Genomic DNA, 21388 nt, shown 5'->3' on the forward strand with positions numbered 1-21388 from the left:
ACTCTAATATCTCATCGTATAGAGTACCATATATTATACAGTGGAACCCTGACTTACGAAATTAATTCGTTCCTGAGGGTCTTTCGTAAGTCGAAAATTTTCATAAGTCGAAGCACCCATTGCGCCTTTTGAGTGAACGATAGGCTATAGGCTAATTGCTAACTGCAGGCATTCTGGGCTCAGCCAATCAGAGCCAGCGGATTTCGTTACGCGGGCATTTTGCCGTAACACGGGCAGAAATATTGCCGTTAAGTGCCTTCGTAACTTGAATTTTTCGCTAAATGGGGTATTCGTAAGTTGGGGTTCCACTGTACAAGTAATCTGCAATAAATTACAGTAATAAAATAAACTACTAACTCTTTTACGCTGTGTCCACACCTACATGGGTATTTTTGAAAACGCAGCTATTTCTATGCGTTTGGGACTGTATTTTGTTCTGATCTTATATCAAGGAAGAGCTTAACTGTTATTGCTATTATCATTAAATTAAGAGAAAAAAGTTAAACTTTTCTGATTTCATTAGCCATGTATCTATGTGTAGCTGCTCTTTGAGAATCATGCATAAAACGCATACATGGACAAAGCAAAGCAACTACTGTAATCAAGACTGTGCTGCACACTAAAATTCAACAGTGGTTGGAGGCCTCTTGATATGGAGAATGAACAGGTTACAGAATAAAACATACTCTTGCTAATTTTATCTGCAGTGGCATGTCATTCAAATAACAAATTTCCAGAGTTTGACAGAACAAAATAAAAGCACGTCATGATGAATGTGTGAATGACTCAATAACCTTTAGCTATCAGTCACTTGGTATGTTTTTTTTTTTTGTTTGAGTAAATTACAAAGTAAGTAATGAAAATGCATCAGAAAGAAGAAGCAGTTTCTACAAAGCCAGTATCAATGGACTATATCCTGCTGGCAGCTTATTTATATTCTGAAAGGATGATGACCCAATTATGTAAAAATAATAATAACATTAAAATTCCATTTTACTGCATTCAGTTTTGAAAGTGACTATGGTGCCTTCTTCCCCATAATATGTTTTTTTGTATTATTTTCTGGTTTCAGTAAGATGATATAACATTTGGGTATGAAGATGCAAATTAGCAGTCCAAAACTGGAAGCAAGTATAGCAAATATTTCTACAGCAACACTGAACTTCCCAGGAGAGCTAACATATGCTGGGATAAATGTAATCCACACTGCACAGAATATCAGCATGCTGAAAGTGATAAACTTGGCCTCATTGAAATTATCGGGTAGTTTTCGAGCTAAAAATGCAAAAATAAAACATAAAATAGCCAGAAGTCCTATATAACCAAGAACAGCCCAAAAGCCTACAGCTGAGCCGAGGGCACACTCTAAAGTGATTTTATCTTTGATTTCCTTAAAATTCTTAAACGGAAAAGGAGGAGAAGTTGTTAACCAGATGATACAAATATTAACTTGTATAAGAGTGAATGCTGTAACACAGAGTCTCTGCTGTGTCTGCCCAAACCATTTTTTAACATTACTACCTGGACGTGTAGCTCTGAAGGCCATTAAAACAACTATTGTTTTTCCCAGAAGACAAGAGATACAGAGGACAAAGGTGATGCCAAATGCTACATGTCGGAGCATACAGGACCAATCAGAGGGCTGACCAATGAAGGTCAGAGAACACAGGAAGCACAGAATTAAGGAGAAGAGCAGCAGGAAGCTCAGTTCAGAGTTGTTTGCCCTGACAATAGGAGTTTTCCTATACTTGAAGAAAATGAGTATCACAATAATTGTCATGCATGCCCCAAATAAAGATGCTGCAGTGAGCAGTGCTCCCATAATTTCTTCATATGACAGAAACACTGCTTCCTTCTTTATACAGGCATCTCTTCTTTCATTTGACCAAAACTCAGGTAGACATCTCACACAGGTGATAGAATCTGGAAATTAATATTGAAGCAGATGTTACACTTAATGAATACAATTTTTTATGCCTCTGCTATGATATATTCTACTGGTGTTGAATTAGAAGTGCATAAACAACATTATTATTGAATGGCTGCCACACTGTTTTGTGATCAAATGACGATTTAAAGATATAACTTCTAGAGCATTCATCAGAGTTTATGAATGTGGTATACTTGTCCTTTGCATTTTAGAAGCAATGTGCAAATAATTCTAAATATTTAGTAGCAAGCACAAAGGCAGAAAGATACACAATTTTACATAATACATCCTGTTACAACAGTGGTTCCCAAAGTTTTTTTTGCTAGGCACCCCCCTTTGTTTTACAAGAAAATTTTGTCTGATGAAAATTCATACCGCAATGACACTGCGGTATTTCTTAGGCATGTCCCCCACTTTGGGAACCTCTGTGTTACAAGATCAAACATGTATCTCTCTTTCTAATAATACATAGTTTTCTATGGCAGCACTTTTTATTACAGCTCGGCATTTGTAAGTAATACCACTCAATTACTGGTGGTAGTTTCTGTGTAATAAGCAGAAACAGAAATACAAAATGCAAAACTGCCTTTCTGTTTAATAACATATTAGAAAGTCTTTAGAATCTTTTTCTTCAATTGATCTTTCTTAGTTAACTTCAGTAATTAATTCCTCCAAACCATCAACATGTCTTCCTGACTGCATTCATACAAGACTGCACAAAGAAGTCCTGCTATTAATTAATGTGTCAATCTTAAATATGATCAACCTATCTCTAATAATTTGCTATGTAGGCCTTCAAGCTTATGGAACGCCAGGACTGCCATAATGAATTAATTAAATACACCATTAAATAATTAATTAAATGTGTCAATAATTAATTAAAATTGGAATTAATTAATTAAATAAATAGTTATGACACATGTAATTAATTAATTATTGACACATTTAATTAATTATTTATGTATTTCACATTTTAATTAATTATTGACACATTTAATTAATTAATTATTGACACATTTAATTAATTATTTATGTATTTCGCATTTTAATTAATTATTGACACATTTAATTAATTATTTAATGCTATATTTATTTATTTCATTTTGGCAGTCCTGGTGCCTGGCTCTCATCATGAAATAATTTTATCTGTCAGCCTCACCCATCAAACTCAGGGGGCGGGGTTAACGCTGCCCATGCAGCTTCTCTAACATTTGATTGGTTGCCGTGCAAAGTAAGTCAAAACAGGTCGATCCTAGATAATCGATTGCTTGTGTAGACTTGGGGCAGCCAGGTATCCCAGAATGCAGATCAAATCACAGGCAGCAATGGTGGTGGAGTAGTTTTAAAATACCCCGTTTTTCTGTCACCAGCTACACTTTTAACAGTGTTTTAGCCGCGAATGTCGCGCCATACGTCTGGTCAGGTTGTCAACATAGAACATGTTTGCAAAAGTGCTCAGATGTTTTCAGAGATTTTACTAGCTCTGCTAACAATTAGCATGCAGAGTGCACCCAGGGGGTTACGTTAACCGGTTTGTTTACATATTCCACTCTCCGTGTTCCACATGTTGCATTCGCAGATTCTCATTTTCACCGAACGATTGTCTCTTTCCGCCTGGTCTTGTGTCTCTGTGCTTCTGTAACATAAAGAACGAGCTGACATTTTTCTCACGAAACCAGCGATCAGCTCAACAGACCCTCAGTTTACCTGCATGCATCCCCCTCCTCACCTGTCAGCTGTTTAACACCTGCTGCTAAGGAAGAGTACCCAGCCACTGGTACAGATACGTGGACGACACCTGGGTCAAAATCAAGACACAAGAAGTGGAATCCTTCACTGCGCACATTAACGTTGTGGATAAAAACATCAAGTTCACCAGGGAAGACACAAAGGGCAATTGTTTGCCTTTCCTGGACTGTGCTGTGCACATTGAAGAGAACGGCAAACTCAACATCGAAGTTTACCGGAAGCCCACACACACGGACCAGTACCTCCTCTTTGACTCCCATCACCCTTTGGAACACAAACTTGGAGTAATTAGGACCCTACACCACCGGGCAGAACATGTTCCCTCTAAGCCTGAAGGAAAAAAGAAGGAACACACACATGTAAAGGAAGCACTCCAAACGTGCGGCTATCCTAAATGGGCGTTCTTAAAGTCAGCAAAGAGGCACAGAAAAGAAGACCAGACACCAGCGAGGGAGGATAAGAAGGACAGACGCAACAACATTGTCATCCCCTATGTAGCCGGTGTATCAGAGAAACTCAGGAGAGTTTTCTCCAAGCATGACATCCCAGTATATTTCAGACCCAGCAACACGCTCAGACAAAAACTGGTTCACCCGAAAGACAAAACGCCAAAACACAAACTTAACAATGTGGTGTATGCTGTACAGTGCAGCGAGGAATGCTCAGACCTCTACATTGGAGAGACCAAACAGCCACTTCACAAGCGCATGGCACAACACAGAAGAGCCACCTCCACAGGACAAGACTCAGCAGTCCATCTGCATCTTAAGGATAAAGGACACTCTTTCGAGGATGCCAATGTTCACATTTTGGACAGGGAGGACAGATGGTTTGAAAGAGGAGTGAAAGAAGCCATCTATGTCCACTGTGAGCGACCATCTTTGAACAGAGGCGGGGGTTTACGACACCAACTCTCTGCCATCTATAATCCAGTTTTGAGATCCCTTCCCAGACGCCTTAACGCCCACTCACATCCTGGGCCATCTGCCCTCAGGAATTCGCATGATAAGGTGGGGCCAGGTTTCACAATGAACACACCCGAAACTCTGGCTGATTGGGACCCACACCCAGTTACACACCTTGGCTCAGGCGATTAGAGGATCATCAGGGGGTCCTTTTGTCCCTCTGTGGGGGGTTTCTCCCACTAGGTTTATATCTGGGACTCTACACCATTTGACCTTAGAACTGAAGAAGCTTCTCGGATGAGAGGTGAAACGTCTTCAAGCAACTTAAAGAAGTCCAGACGCTTTTCTTTGCAAGCTCCTTTGACTACGATGACCTGGATGACTGAGAACCTTCACAGACATTTTTCCTTACAGAGCACTTTATAGGCGAGCCAGCTTTATCAGCGGCTGATGTCCAATCACACAGCTTTGAAACCTCAGCTGAGTTTTAGCTCTCAGTGGTTAAACGCTGGACTTCATTCACTCAGGTTCTGTCTGTCGGGTCACGTTTACTTCGCTGTTTTATTTACAACTGAGCAAATCGGTTTGGCTGGGGTTAGAGTTATGTTTCATAACTGCATAGTTTCACAGACGTTTAATGGTTCACTGGCACATGTGTTAGACTGAACTATCATCTAAATATCATCTGATTTTTAATAGTTATTCAACTGTATTCTAAGCACCAGCTGTCTGTTAGAATGTGATTTTTTTTCTCTCTCTGTTGGCAGAGATATAAAAATGCGCAGGAAAATCTGACATGCATGGCGAACTTCACCGACGATATTTAGGGAGTAATAAAAACACATCAAACATAAATAAACCATTTGCCTGTCCCCATTATTGAGAGCATTTTCTCTTCTTATGTCAACACTCTCTCTCTTTTTTTTTTTTTTTTTTGGCTTTTTCGGTCATGTTATGTTTACCTGTCAAAGGCTTGTTACAAACTATGAAACACATCGTGCAGACTTCTGGATGTTAGAAGAAAACTAATACTGCTCATGAAGGAGACTAAAGGCAGGAAGGTGTCCTTTAAAACTAAACATGTTAATAGGACCTCCCTATTTATATCATAGTTTATGATATAGCACGTGTATTTCAGTAATAGCCTGCTGATTTCAGTGTAGTGGTGAACAGTCACACAGCTGACGTAGGCGTTATCTGTGATACTCCTTAACTATAATTTATCCAAGTTAACTTCAGTTAACCATTCAGACAGTTCTTTTGCAATGAAAAACATAAACACCCATGCTGCCGGTAGGTTTTCTCAGTGCCAGCTGTTAACATTATAGCTGCTTATGCAGTAACCATGGTAACCACGGACTCTGAGCGGCTGGATCGACGGAGGTCAGACAACAATTTTACATGTATGATCTTAAAACAGGACACAGCCACTATACGTGCTTGCCTCACATTTGTTTATATCTAATCTTCCTTTTCAAACATTTAAACAGCAGCGAGTCTGCAGCTGAGGGAATACAAACTCAAATTGTCGGAACAGGTTTGCTCGTTTCTTGGATTCATTTGGTGATTTATTAAATCTATAACTGTTATTCTAATCTGCTGCTGAGTCTCTTGCACTTTTCTTTATGCTGTATATTTTCACGTCTCTGGAATAGTTGGCAGTTAGATAGTCAGCTGGGAAACTTTGTGTTAACTCATGGAGCTGAGGATATCGTGGATATGCTGACCTCGCTCCGTGGTGTACAGGGCCGTTTACCCTCATGATTAATATTCACAATAAAAATATTAGCCGAACATCATGAAGTCTGTATGTGTTTCATAGCGTCGAACAACCTTTGTACAGTTAAAGCCAGCAGTTACTACATGACAGAAACACCAACGTTATCTCTTTTATGCGTTTATACACAGGTCACGCTGATTACTGAACAAAAACCCAAAGATCAGATGTTAAACAGATTTATTTGCTCTCTCTCCTCCTTAAACATTTTTTTAATGTTAGTTATAATTCAGAATTGGCGACTGAAACACGTAGGACACATAAGAACTTCAGGAAATAAAACACCGATAAATATAACCTCAGTAAAAGAAGTCAGCGGGGGTTACTACAGCTGTGTACCGGGGCCTGCGCTTTGTCGGTGGGATTGCTTGCGAGGCGAGCGGGTCTATCCCACGCTTTGCCGTGAGACTGGGCAGACATCTCCGACATCATCGAAGCACTTTTGCAAAGAGGCTGTATCTTGACAAACCGACCAAACACATGAAGATTAAACCACTACATTCTCGGCTAAAAAAATATTAAAACGGTATTTGGTGACACACAAACAGGGTTTTTCAAAGTTCAGTTCTGTTAGCTTCCACGTGCCGGTTGTTGTGTGCTAGAAACAATGGCCACCAGGCCAAAGCAATGGTTTTGACTCGATCAGCGTTAACCCCGCCCCCTGAGTTTGATGGGTGAGGCTGACAGATAAAATTTTTTCATGATGAGAGCCAGGCGCCAGGACTGCCAAAATGAAATAAATAAATATATCATTAAATAATTAATTAAATGTGTCAATAATTAATTAAATGTGTCAATAATTAATTAAAATGTGAAATACATAAATAATTAATTAAATGTGTCAATAATTAATTAATTACATGTGTCAATAATTAATTAAAATGTGAAATACATAAATAATTAATTAAATGTGTCAATAATTAATTAATTACATGTGTCATATCTTTATTTAATTAATTAATTCCAATTTAATATCCCCTTGGCTTGCTGCCGGTATGTTGGGGCTTTTCCTGGTGGATGAGAGGGTTTGTTCCCTGCGCCTGTAACCCGTTCCCCTGTGTCGGGGAACGGGTCCTGACCGCTTATGCGCCGAGTGGCAGTTCAGAGTACCCAGCATTCTTAGAGTCCCTGGGGGGGGGGGGGGGGGGGGGGGAGTGCTGTTGTCCTGCTGGGAGACTTCAATGCTCATGTGAGTAACGACAGCGAGACCTGGAGGGGTGTGATTGGGAGGAACGGCCTCCCTGATCTGAACCCGAGCGATGTTTTGTTATTGGATTTCTGTGCAAATCACAGTTTGGCCATAACGAACACCTGGTTCGAACATAAGAGTGTCCATAAGTGCACGTGGCACCAGGACGCTCTAGGCCGTAGGTTGATGATCGATTTTGTAATCGTATCACCACACCTGTGACCATATGTTCTGGACACTTGGGTAAAGAGAGGGGCTGAGCTGTCAACTGATCACCACCTGGTGGTGAGTTGGATCAGGTGGCGGGGGAGGACGCTGGACAGACCCGGTGCACCTAAACGCGTAGTGAGGGTGTGCTGGGAACGTCTAGCAGAGGCCCCAGTCTGCGAGATCTCCGGCAGAGCTTCAACAGCATTCCGAGGGAGACTGGGGACATTGAGTCCAAATGGACCATGTTCAGCGTCCCCATTGCCGAAGCTGCTGCATTGAGCTGCGGCCGCAAGGTGGTTAGTGCCTACCGTGGTGTAATCCCCAAACCAAATGGTGGACACCAGAGGTGAAGGGAGCCACCAGGCTGAAGAAGGAGTCCTATCGGGCTTGGTTAGCCTGTGGGACTCCGGAGGCAGCCGACAGGTATCGACAGGCCAAGCGGAATGTGGCTTGGGCAGTGGCTGAAGCAAAAACTCGGGTGTGGGGGGAGTTCGGAGAGGCCATGGAAAAAGACTTTCGGACTGCCTCGAAGAGATTCTGGCAAACCGTCAGGCGTCTCGGGAGGGGAAAGTGGTGCTCTACCTACACTGTGTATAGTGCTGGCGGAGTGCTGCTGATGTCGACTGAGAAAATTGTTAGGCGGTGGAAGGAATACTTTGAGGACCTCCTTAATCCCACTGACATGTCTTCTGAGGAGGAAGCAGAGTCTGGGGATGAGGGGAATGACTCGCCAATTTCCGGGGGCGAGGTCACTGAGGCAGTTAAACAACTCCTTGGTGGCAGACCCCCTGGTGTTGATGAGGTCCGCCCCGAGTTCCTGAAGGCTCTGGACGTTGTAGGGCTGTCCCGGTTGACATGCCTCTACAATGTTGCGTGGAGATCAGGGGCAGTACCCCTGGACTGGCAGACCGGGGTGGTGGTCCACATCTTTAAGAAGGGAGACCGGAGGGTGTGTTCCAACTACAGGGGGATCACACTCCTCAGCCTCCCTGGGAAAGTCTATGCCAGGGTGCTGGAAAGGAGAGTTCGTCCGCTAGTCGAACCTCAGATACAGGAGGAACAATGCGGTTTTCGTCCTGGTCGCGGAACACTGGACCAGCTCTTTATCCTCTCAAGGATACTTGAGGGTGCATGGGAGTTTGCCCAACCAGTCTACATGTGTTTTGTGGACTTGGAGAAGGCATTCGACTGTGTCCCTTGGGGTGTCCTGTGGAAGGTGTTGCGGGAGTATGGGGTGTCTGGCCCATTGCTACGGGCCATTCGATCCATATACAACCGTTGCAAGAGCTTGGATTGCATTGCCGGCAATAAGTCGGACTCGTTCCCGGTGGGTGATGGGCTCCGCCAGGGCTGCCCTTTGTCACCGGTTCTGTTCATAATTTTTATGGACAGGATTTCTAGGCGCAGCCAAGTGGCGGAGGGCTTTCACTTTGGTGGCCTCAGAATCTCATCTCTGCTTTTTGCGGATGATGTGGTTCTGTTGGCTTCATTGGGTGGGGGCCTCCAGCTCGCACTGGAACGGTTCGCAGCCGAGTGTGAAGCAGCAATAATGAGGATCAGCACGTCCAAATCTGAGGCCATGGTTCTCAGCCGGAAAAGGATCGGGGATGAGTTCCTGCCCCAAGTGGAGGAGTTCAAGTATCTCGGGGTCTTGTTCGCGAGTGATGGGAGAAGGGAGCCGGAGATCGACAGACGGATTGGGGCTGCAGCTGCAGTAATGCGGACGCTGCACCGGTCCGTCGTGGTGAAGAGGGAGCTGAGTATAAAAGCGAAGCTCTCAATTTACCGGTCGATCTACGTCCCTACCCTCACCTATCGAGCTGTGGGTAGTGACCGAAAGAACAAGATCGCGGATATAAGTGGCAGAAATGAGCTTCCTCCGAAGGGTGGCTGGCCTCTCCCTTAGAGATAGGGTGAGAAGTTCGGCCATCCGGGAGGGGCTCAGAGTAGAGCCGCTGCTGCTCAACATCGAAAGGAGCCAGCTGAGGTGGTTCGGGCATCTGACAAGGATGCCTCATGGGCGCCTCCTAGGTGAGGTGTTCCGGGCATGTCCCACCGGGAGGAGGCCCCAGGACAGACCCAGGACACGCTGGAGAGATTATATCTCTTGGCTGGCCTGGGAACGCCTTGGTGTTCCCCCGGATAAGCTGGAGGAGGTGGCTGGGGAGAGGGAGGTCTGGGCCTCTCTGCTTAGGCTGCTGCCCCCGCGACCCGGCCTCGGATAAAGCGGATGAAGATGGATGGATGGATAATTAAAAATAGAATGGGAGGGAGAGTATTCAGTTTTCAGGCCCCTGAAACCACCTTCTATAGAACCAGCTTCCAGTTTGGATTCAGGAGACAGACACTATCTCTACTCTTAAGATTAGGCTTAAAACTTTCCTTTTTGCATATAGTTAGGGCTGCATCTCGTGACCTTGAGTCCTCCCTTACCTATGCTGAAATAGGTGTAGGCTGCTTGGGGATTCCAATGATGCATTGAGTAGTTCTTCTTCAGTTACCTTTCTCACTCCCTATGTGTTAATAGACCTCTCTACATTGAATCATACTTGTTATTAATCTCAGGCTCTTCTCCACAGCTTATCTTTTATCCTGTCTTCCTTCTCTCACCCCAACCGCCCCTCCCTGAGCCTGGTTCTTCCAGAGGTTTCTTCCTGTTAAAAAGGTGGTTTTCCTTCCCACTGTCACCAAAGTGCTTGTTCATAGGGGGCCATGTGATTGTTGGGGTTTTTCTCTGTATGCATTGTTCTAGGGCCTACCTTATAATGTAAAGTGGCTTGAGATTACTATTGTTTTGATTTGGCATTGAATTGAATTGAAAAACGCAAAAGGTGTTTCCTGGTAGTCATTACTATTCTTTAAGTGTGATTATTAATATGTTATTAGATAGAAACAGGCAGTTTTGCATTTTGCAGCTCTGTTTCCTGATTATTACACAAACACTCAAACAGTAATTGAGTGCTAATAAATTAGAAAGTACCATATTATTACATTCTTGTTTCTGCCTTGTTACCCTACTATTTCCACTTTTTTACCAAGCTGTAGTTCCACATTATTACCCCTAGATTTTGGGACTTACTATCCATTTACATAAATGTCAGCATTTTATTATTATATTATGCTACCATGATATTACTTCGATATTAAGTGGTTATCACTTTATAAGTGAGCTGTAATAACAAATGCAAACATATATACTATTCTGTGGCAATGTGTTAAATATTTTTAAATATTTCAATCAGGCAATCTAGATGGAGATTATCTCTGCATAAAAACATTCATCAAAATGCTTAAATAGTTCTCGTATGGCGTTCCTACATACATAACTTTGCTTTGTAATGCACCAAAGTTAGAATGAAATATCACCGCACCTGTAACGTTGCTGATTTCTCCCTCTGCACATCTTATACAGTCATAGCAGCAAACAGGCCTTCCTTTCTGGAGAACCTTGCGTGTTCCTGGGGGACATTTCTCATTGCAAACTGACACAGGCACCTGAATGATCAAGAACATTTAACCGTGTATAGACACTGAGAAAAAATTGTGTCTATGGTGTTCTATGTCAAACGATTTCTTAATTTTGAAGCATTAAAACCAAAATAAACAATTTAAGTACATATACATACAATAAAAAAGGAATTGTATGATAGCTTACCTGCTTTGAGTTTCTTGCCCAAATTAAAGACTTGTTTTGCAGTTTTAGCTGTTTCTCTGTAGTTAATGATATATCATAAAGACCAACTATGACAAACTCCACAACGCCGTTTTCTCTTGGCTGCCAGTTTATAATGTCATACTTTGCTGCTGGATCTCCATTCTCATTAAAGTAAACTTCATCTCCTTCCTTAGTTGTGAAATGGATCTTTCGTATGTGTTGCAGAACCTAAGAAGTATGTCATAATTCAATTCATAGCATGACAAAGATATTACACACCTACTGACTGAAAAATATGCAAGAATCAATTTTTAATTAAAAATCTTAATGTGAACACTGTCATGTAAATTAGCAAAAAGCTCACCATAAATGGATCTAGCTGCACATTTTTGTTACATGTTTTATTACAGCTGAGGATATTGTGAAGTGCATGGGCCACTGCATACACTCCTTTGTAGACATTGTTAAAGATAGGCATGAGAGACATGTCAATGAAGTTATTTTGAACTCCAGTCATATCTTCATGTCCAGTACACTCTCTCTGAATGTCTGCTGATGACTTCAACTCCTTGAATTTACAACTAAATGTTGTCTCCCAGAACTCAGTAAACAATTCATTATTAGATGGATTAATTGGCTTCTTATTCAGTATGAACTCTCTCAGGCCAGTGACATGTGCTTTGGGAATGGAAACACCAATGGCACCATCCAGTATGTGATGCATATCCATTTCTGCTGTTTGTGAATCAAATATCCAAGACTCACTGCCTACCCACTGGTACCCAGATAAGTTATGGTATGAAAACTCATGTAGAAGCACATTAAAATCTGCACGGGCAAGGAATGCAACAATCACCTTGGAGGTTGAAGCCTTTATAATTTCAATTATCTTTTGTATTTTCACATATGGATCTGTCCTAAAAAAAGATACAGAATACTCCAGACAGATGCCCAGCTGCTGTGCAGTTTCTGTGAATGTGGCCATGCCATTATTTCCATAATCATTATTGGATCTGATAGCTCCAACCCAAGTCCATCCAAAATACTTGACCAAATGGGCCAGGGCTCTGCTCTGGTAGTAGTCACTGGGTATTGTTCTGAGGAAGGATGGGTACTTGGTTTTGTCACTGAGACAAGCACATGTGGCAAAGTGACTAATCTAGAATTAAAAATAAAAAAAATATAAATGAAAAAGACACAGAATGAAAAAAGATGAAACTGTTAAAAATAAAACGTTCAAATATAATGCAAAATTACAAAAAGAACAATTCTACTCGGTACTTGTACATAAGATGCACCAGGCAAATATATATAATACCCACCACTGGAATAAAAAAAGGTCCAATGACAGTAGCTACTGCTACGGTTGTAGAAGAAGATGTTGTTCCTATAATGGCCTGCACATGTGCAGGTCTGGTACATGATGTCTTGGATGGTACAGACACATTTTCATTACCATTAGCCAAAGCTAATGTAACTCCTACACTTCTGGCAACAGATCCACAATTATCATAGATTTTATAACCCACAGAGAGTCCTGACAGTAGGTCTGTACTGTTATTAATCTCCTCAATGGCAAAAAGCATAGCCTGGGCAAACTGCAAATCTCTGAAATTTAAACTTAATTGAGACAATTATGATTAATTTGCATTGCATTGTGTTTCTTAAAGCAGACATAAATAATCTGGATAAATCTCAAAATATAAAAAAAAGCATTTCAAATTAAAGCATTCAATGGAAGGAAATGAAATAACTGAGAAAATCAAAATACATTTTACTCCTCTTTTGATAGCCAACAGATTCCTTAAATGTAAATTGATTTGTATTGTGTCATTTACCTGATACATTGTAGTGGCAGAGGTTGGTTCATGTAGGAATCTCTTCTGTCTTTCCAGCTTGTGTGAAAAGAAAAGATAGCACCCAATATAATATCCCCATTCTTAGACAGCAGTGGGTTCTCAGGATCTCCTCGCTGCCTGCACACTGGCTCCTCAGCATGAGAGAGAGATGCCACCAACAACAGATGCAGAAATGCCCATCCATGCTCTGGCCATCTCTGTGTCGATGTCATTTCTTGAGCTAAACTCTTAGTAGCATTAAAGCACCACAATGTAGATGAAGGTATTTATACCTTTTGGTGCAGCAAAAGAAAAAATAGAATAGAGACAGATCATTCCCATTTGATGTACAGGTTCAGCAAACGGAGGGACTCGCCCAAATTTGCAATTTAATGTTGGTTCATATACAGAAAATAACGATACACTGTTAGCCTTTGCAGTAATTTCCATAGCTTAGTACTGCAAAATCAACAGTAAAAAACTCTAAAGGATGTTAGCAGTTTAGTACTGTAATTTGCATGTAATTGTGGGAAAATTCCATGAGATTACATTATTTTTACGGTAACTCACCGTACCCATGGAAACAGCTGTAAAATACAGCAAATGTAACAATTGGTGATGTTACTGAGATTACTATTACACCATCCGGATTTCTGTTGTTTTCTACTGTAGATCTAAGAGTAATTACTTAAATCCTCATTCAGAGTGTATTACTATAAAATGCGATTCACTGTGAAAGTAGTATAACATATAAACTACAATATACAGCGTAATTTTTAACTGAAGGAGTAAGTTACAGCCACACTAAAATTTAATTCCTTGAACTGAATGGAACCTCATATATTAATAAATGTATTTGTTTATTCAAACAATGTGAAACATTATTAATACTGTAAGGTTAGTATTGTGATAGAGTCGAGTATATTTAATTATACTCTTGTAGACATTATGACATTATGCTAGTACATTTATGGTGAACAAAAAGTACATCTAAAAGTTAATTTCAAGAATACTGTTATGTACTAAAACGGGGGCCAATATAATCCCAAGAAGCATTATTAGTATACGTACTAGGTAAGGTATACTTGGGAAATATAATTGAAGTATACTTATTTTTTGTATGGCCAGCAACAAAAACTAATGGCTACATTTAGAGTAATGTTTAAAAATGACTTCATTTAGCAGGGTGTTCCTTTGTTCTCTTCTTATTCTTTCTTATACTGGACCTTCATTTGGTTTGTATAAGGTGGTACTTTTTAAGACACCTCTGCCTAACTACAGTGAACTAACCTAATAATATGCTCTGGTCATCATTTTTACTCAAGTTAAGGTGTCACATCCATGAAACTTACACCACTAACCAGCATCAGTCCTACAACTTCACTCTCAAAATTAATAAATTCTGGGACAAGCAGAAACTGTATTTTTAGCGGTGCATTTTGTGGCAGGCCAGACTGCTATTAAATGCACTCTCCTAAACAAATAATTCCTTTGTAGCACCACTTCGTCTTGGTTCAGAAGAGATGTCCTGGATATACGTGATAATGTAACACGGGTGTTTATGTTTGTTCATGTTTAGCGCGTTGGGTAGTGTTTTTAAAGCGATTGTTACGTTTTTGAAGCTTTGTAATGCGACAGGTGCGATAGCCGACACCACACCTTCACCTGACGTACAACGTGACGTATGACGCACACGTCGGGTATTCACTTTCAAAACAACAATGGGGATAGAAAATATTGCTCGAGGTGGTTAATGCTCCTTTTGCTGGTTGCCAACCACCATTAAATAACAACAAGAGGAAAATATTGATCTGTTTCTCAAGTTTTGCACGTTTAAGTCGCAATTCAGACTCAAACAAAGCTGCAAAGCAGGAGAACAACATAACCATCAACTATTGATGAATAGATGGTTAACATGTGCAACTTAGAAGTAGTCAGAGTTAACTGGATGTTCAATCGGGTTAAATGCAAGGTTGATTGGATTATATCTGAAGATCGTATGCTATTCGTGATAACTCTGCTAGACTTCAAATTGCTCGTCCATGCGGGAGTATCTCAAAATTAAATGAAACCATATAACACTTTTTCCCTAAAACGGACTGACATGGAACACATTAAAGTTGGATTGACACCAGCTAATCAGTCTGAAGGTAAGTGTTTTTTTCTCTTATTCGAGAGAAGTCAGAAATGCGTTCTTAGTACTGTTTGTTTTGACTTTCAAGCTACCCTACCAGGATATTTTCAGTCAAATGCTAAGAAAAAATGTCAATATCTATGAATGTGGAGACTCAAGAGACTAGTTAGGTAATAGTTGCCAATGGATTTATGAGACTTGATAGAAACTTGGACGTTTGCAACAGGTGAATCGGTGAACTACCGAGGTTGCGCCCAAATGCTTAAAGCTGTTAGCTGGTCAGTGTTTTCAGGTGTGCTTGTACTACCTGTACGGTGCGGGGTGCTGACTAAGTCATGTTAAACCCATTAAAGAGTCGAGCTCAAATATCTTTTCATTTTTGTGCACTGCTCTCTTGTCGGCACACATTTTCTGTTTATTGAAGCCTTTTGTGAATAATTTTGATCATGTAAAAACTGGGAATTGGTCCCTATTGACAATACTCTTACTTTTTGCATTGCATATGTCATTTAGGAAAGGTAATTGGTCACTGAACTTTTTGCAACTATGTGTATTTCTAAATTTTGTGGCATCAGTGCACGCAAATATATATTGTTCAGTTTGCATGTTAAAAGCCACAAACATGTAGCTAACTATAGGCTTTCTTGTGGAACTGAGAACTGCCCTGCCACTTTCAGAACATTTTCTGCCTTCATTCACATATGCCTAGGAATCACAGAACAAGAAGGGAGACCACTAAGGAGGAGTTTTATATGTTCACTGGTGACCTCGGCTGTCAAGTTCCTGGATGTGGGTATGCTGCGCAAAATTTCACAGCTCTTTGTGCCCCTCTCAGATTTCATATCAAAGATGGGGGAGAAAGTATTATGTCCATTTGAAGGTTGCTCTAAATACTTCAGTGTCCGAACATCATTTTCCAGCCATATTTCTCGAAAACATAAGTAGACAGTTCAGCAGTCAAGGCAACAAGAAATTGGAGGATTTGCCATAATACAAGGAGAGGACACAGTTAATCTATTAGAAGACAGTTGACTTTGTGTCATTTAAAAATGCAGGCTAAAATGCTCTTGCCAACCAGCACTATACAGAGCATCATAGAGGATTTTCAGGATCTTTGCAGCTGTAACAAAAGTAGACACTGAATCTAACACCATCTCTCTTTTTTTTAGATGGCAGACCAAAGAATTTGAATGACACCATTACTCTGGAGCTTGGGAATGATTTCCACTCCAACTGTCCCATGCAATCACAAGAGGAGACAGAGGTCATCCAGAGGACAGAAGTATGGTTAGAAATTGTTGTGGAGGCCATGCAAGTTAACTGCAGAAACCCTAAACGTGCATCTTGTGAAGAGGTTGCTAAGATCATTATAAACAGATACCCTCAAACATTTGCAGATTTTACTGAAAAGGGAGAAAGACTGGGTTGTGGATATTATTCACTACTAAGAAGCATCAAATCTAGAGTTCAACATGTTAATCGAGATAATACAACACATAGACTTCGTCAAACAAAGAGAACCAGGAATGAGGAAGACTGCAGTCCCAACAGTAATGCAACCTCACATAAAAAAGTTAGATGCCTTGCAGATAGCTATGGCTGTATAAATTGGCAGCCAGTTGAACTTCCTCAGGGGGAAACGCCAGCTTCTTTAGAGGAAAAGAAACACATCTTGTTAACAATTTTTAATTCAGAAGGACCTGGAGCTGTGGAGAGACCTGATGTGGATGACTTCATGTGCATCACATATATTTCTCAGCGGCAGCTTATCAACAGTTGTCCCTCACTTTCAGTAGCTGAAATTCAGGAGCAGTGGCCATTCTTGTTTACTCGGAAAGGTCTTTCGAACCACTTTTACAAACTCACAGGCATCGATGTCAGTGAGTGCTTAGGTCAGGCCCTCGTAACCAAAGGCAGAAGGATTGTTAACTATTTCTCCACCCAGAAGCTCAAATGGAACCTTGGTATAAGGACACTCATCCAGCAGATAGAAAGTGAGGGAGTTTTGACCAACAACAAGGTTGGCACAGCAGCCATACTTCTCATGATGAAGTATTACAAGGAAGATGAAGACTCCCTCTTTGTCTTAGCAAATGTAAGCTTTTTTCATACAGCTCTACAGGGAGTGCAGAATTATTAGGCAAGTTGTATTTTTGAGGAATAATTTTATTATTGAACAACAACCATGTTCTCAATGAACCCAAAAAACCCATTAATATCAAAGCTGAATGTTTTTGGAAGTAGTTTTTAGTTTGTTTTTAGTTTTAGCTATTTTAGGGGGATATCTGTGTGTGCAGGTGACTATTACTGTGCATAATTATTAGGCAACTTAACAAAAAACAAATATATACCCATTTCAATTATTTATTTTTACCAGTGACACCAATATAACATCTCCACATTCACAAATATACATTTCTGACATTCAAAAACAAAAAACAAAAAACAAAAAAATCAGCGACCAATATAGCCACCTTTCTTTGCAAGGACACTCAAAAGCCTGCCATCCATGGATTCTGTCAGTGTTTTGATCTGTTCACCATCAACATTGCGTGCAGCAGCAACCACAGCCTCCCAGACACTGTTCAGAGAGGTGTACTGTTTTCCCTCCTTGTAAATCTCACATTTGATGATGGACCACAGGTTCTCAATGGGGTTCAGATCAGGTGAACAAGGTGGCCATGTCATTAGTTTTTCTTCTTTTATACCCTTTCTTGCCAGCCACGCTGTGGAGTACTTGGACGCGTGTGATGGAGCATTGTCCTGCATGAAAATCATGTTTTTCTTGAAGGATGCAGACTTCTTCCTGTACCACTGCTTGAAGAAGGTGTCTTCCAGAAACTGGCAGTGGGACTGGGAGTTGAGCTTGACTCCATCCTCAACCCGAAAAGGCCCCACAAGCTCATCTTTGATGATACCAGCCCAAACCAGTACTCCACCTCCACCTTGCTGGCGTCTGAGTCGGACTGGAGCTCTCTGCCCTTTACCAATCCAGCCACGGGCCTAATCCATCTGGCCCATCAAGACTCACTCTCATTTCATCAGTCCATAAAACCTTAGAAAAACCAGTCTTGAGATATTTCTTGGCCCAGTCTTGACGTTTCAGCTTGTGTGTCTTGTGCAGTAGTGGTCGTCTTTCAGCCTTTCTTACCTTGGCCATGTCTCTGAGTATTGCACACCTTGTGCTTTTGGGCACTCCAGTGATGTTGCAGCTCTGAAATATGGCCAAACTGGTGGCAAGTGGCATCTTGGCAGCTGCACGCTTGACTTTTCTCAGTTCATGGGCAGTTATTTTGCGCCTTGGTTTTTCCACACGTTTCTTGCGACCCTGTTGACTATTTTGAATGAAACGCTTGATTGTTCGATGATCACGCTTCAGAAGCTTTGCAATTTTGAGACTGCTGCATCCCTCTGCAAGATATCTCACTATTTTTGACTTTTCTGAGCCTGTCAAGTCCTTCTTTTGACCCATTTTGCCAAAGGAATGGAAGTTGTCTAATAATTATACACACCTGATATAGGGTGTTGATGTCATTAGACCACACCCCTTCTCATTACAGAGTTGCACATCACCTAATATGCTTAATTGGTAGTAGGCTTTCGAGCCTATACAGCTTGGAGTAAGACAACATGCATGAAGAGGATGTGGACAAAATACTCATTTGCCTAATAATTCTGCACTCCCTGTATGTTTAATGCTGTTGCTTGCTGTCCTGTTATATTTTTTTTATTTGTTACATAAAATGTCTTGGTCCTTTTTCTGGCAGGAAACATCTACCAGGATGTCCCTTGAAGCAGAGAGCAACCTGCCCATCACCCCAAGGCTGATTATGCTTGGTAAGAAGTCATTTATGAAATAGAGCTGATTAGACCATATTAGAATTTCTGTTTGGCACAGGAGCTTTTCGTGGACACAGGTATCCAGTGTCTGTTTTGTTAGCTCAAATTTCTGTAATTTCCTTTATAAACCAAGGTTGTTGGACAAGTGTCTCAGTGAATCCAGCAAAGTAACAATATCAAATTTCACAATACATATTACTGATCAACGTAGTAGTCTAGCTACACCAACAGCAGAAATACTGAAGTCAATACTGTAAAGTTTAACAGCAGCACAAACTATGAACTCCAAAATAACCATAGAGTTGATTCATCTCTGGTAATTTAACTGGGCTGACTGTTTGTTAGGTGTGTTTAATGTGCAGAATAATTCCCAATTATGTACAATTATAATATGTTAAAACGGACTTATGTACATAAGGCCATTAATAATTAACAGTACGTAGCTATTTGCTTTATGACTATCTAGACAGTGTGAAGAAGTGAAGTATTACAATTATTTTATGTTGCATAATGACAACATGTTGCCCCTATACATTTAAGGACAAAGTTCAATGACCGCCACCTGCTGGATGGTGAGTGCAGAGGGGCGTGTAATTGTTGAGCTGGACAAAGAGAACACCTTTGCTGATGCAATGTCAGTCTCTGACATTGATGTATTCAACCTGGAATACCAGGAGTCAGCGTGTGCAAGTTTTTTGTAAGGATAAACCCTGAAGAGGGAACAAAATGTACCTCCAAGGTTGGGACAAGCAGAAAGACTGGGACCACTGTGAAGCGAAAGGTTGTTTACATTAACCCTCATGTCACAACTTTCCTCCAGCGGCTTACTGAATTTGAGTGGAGAACTTCAAATTAGGTAACTGTTGCCATTTTTAGTGAATTTCTTGTATAATTTAAGTGACCAATGTGTTGTTACCTGTGTCTCCACAGATGATCCATGGCCCATGCTTTCTGGACATTTACACAAGACGAACAACAATGAAGACAAGCTCTCTTGCCATCTTGCAAGACGCTGTCTCTGTCCAATAGGTTTTTTGAGTGCAACAGTTTTGATTTTTTTCCCTTCTTTTACCTGTTTGTTAAAAATTATTTCAGCTACTTACACTTTAATTGTCACATGTATTGGCTCACCCTACAAATCAATGAACTCAGTCCACAAAGCAAGATCAGGGTTCAGTGCAGGTCAGTCAAGTTCCTTCACACCACACACGCTCATCCATGTCGTGGACCCTGTTTTGTGCAATGATTTGGTGGTGTGAGCCAGTATTTTGGACAAAGTGTATATAAAGGCAGAAGTGTGGGGCTTGATATTATATTCATTACAATTCACTTTATTTGTATGGTGCCAACAAAATGAATGCCAAGGCACTTCAAAACCCTACAAAATATAACTAAGAAAACCCAACACTTGAGCATATGTTGTCTGCCATGATATGGATATGACATAATATCGTTATTGTTTGTACAACCATCTGAGAAAATAATGTATTACATGGTTTAATAAAAACAAGTGCTTCCTCAATGAAAATGTTTTCAGTTCTTTTTAGTTTTTGATTTTGGAAATGTGTATTTCAGCAGGGAAAAATCAGTGATAATAAATAAAGTGGTGTAAAGCACATGAATTATATTTTGTGTGTATATATCTATCTATCTATCTATCTATCTATCTATCTATCTATCTATCTATCTATCTATCTATCCATCCATCCATCCATCCATCCATCCATCCATCCATCCATCCATCCAATTTTTTTTTGGAACCCTCCAGTCTCTTACAGTATGTTACTGTTAACTGAAATTTCGGTAAAATTACGACCTGTTAAACGGTAAATGACCGCCTGTTGGGACACGGTATCCTCTAGCAGAGATGAATATTTTTGGTACTGATGATGCGTGATAACGGTAAGTTACTGGTTAATAAATTGCAGTTTATTACCTTGCAGCGGGCTTACAGTGGCATACCGTGAATAAACAGTAGTATACCAATTTTTTAATCACAGTATGATGTTACTTTGTTGACGTAATTTACGACATAACGACATAACGGTATCTCACTGGCGTCACTGTTGCCAGTGAGATACCGTAAAAAAGGCTACGGCGTGTTACCATAATTTGTCCAAGAGTATTATACCACACCAGCAAAAAACTGTATCATCCTGCA

At 40.7% G+C, this 21388-nt stretch overlaps 1 protein-coding gene across 1 annotated transcript; it reads right to left on the reverse strand.

Moving 5' to 3' along the window:
* Positions 1-1018: 1018 nt before the first annotated feature.
* Positions 1019-13486, reverse strand: LOC308401553 (extracellular calcium-sensing receptor-like; the record flags this gene model as incomplete). Its single annotated transcript, XM_080889828.1, has 6 exons — positions 1019-1923; positions 11132-11255; positions 11416-11643; positions 11780-12574; positions 12738-13035; positions 13254-13486. The coding sequence occupies 6 exons, from the start codon at positions 13484-13486 to the stop codon at positions 1019-1021; spliced, it is 2583 nt and encodes an 860-aa protein (XP_080745954.1).
* Positions 13487-21388: the final 7902 nt, after the last annotated feature.

The sequence above is a fragment of the Rhamphochromis sp. 'chilingali' genome (assembly GCF_963969265.1).
Source record: "Rhamphochromis sp. 'chilingali' genome assembly, chromosome: 8".
Classification (NCBI taxonomy): domain Eukaryota; kingdom Metazoa; phylum Chordata; class Actinopteri; order Cichliformes; family Cichlidae; genus Rhamphochromis; species Rhamphochromis sp. 'chilingali'.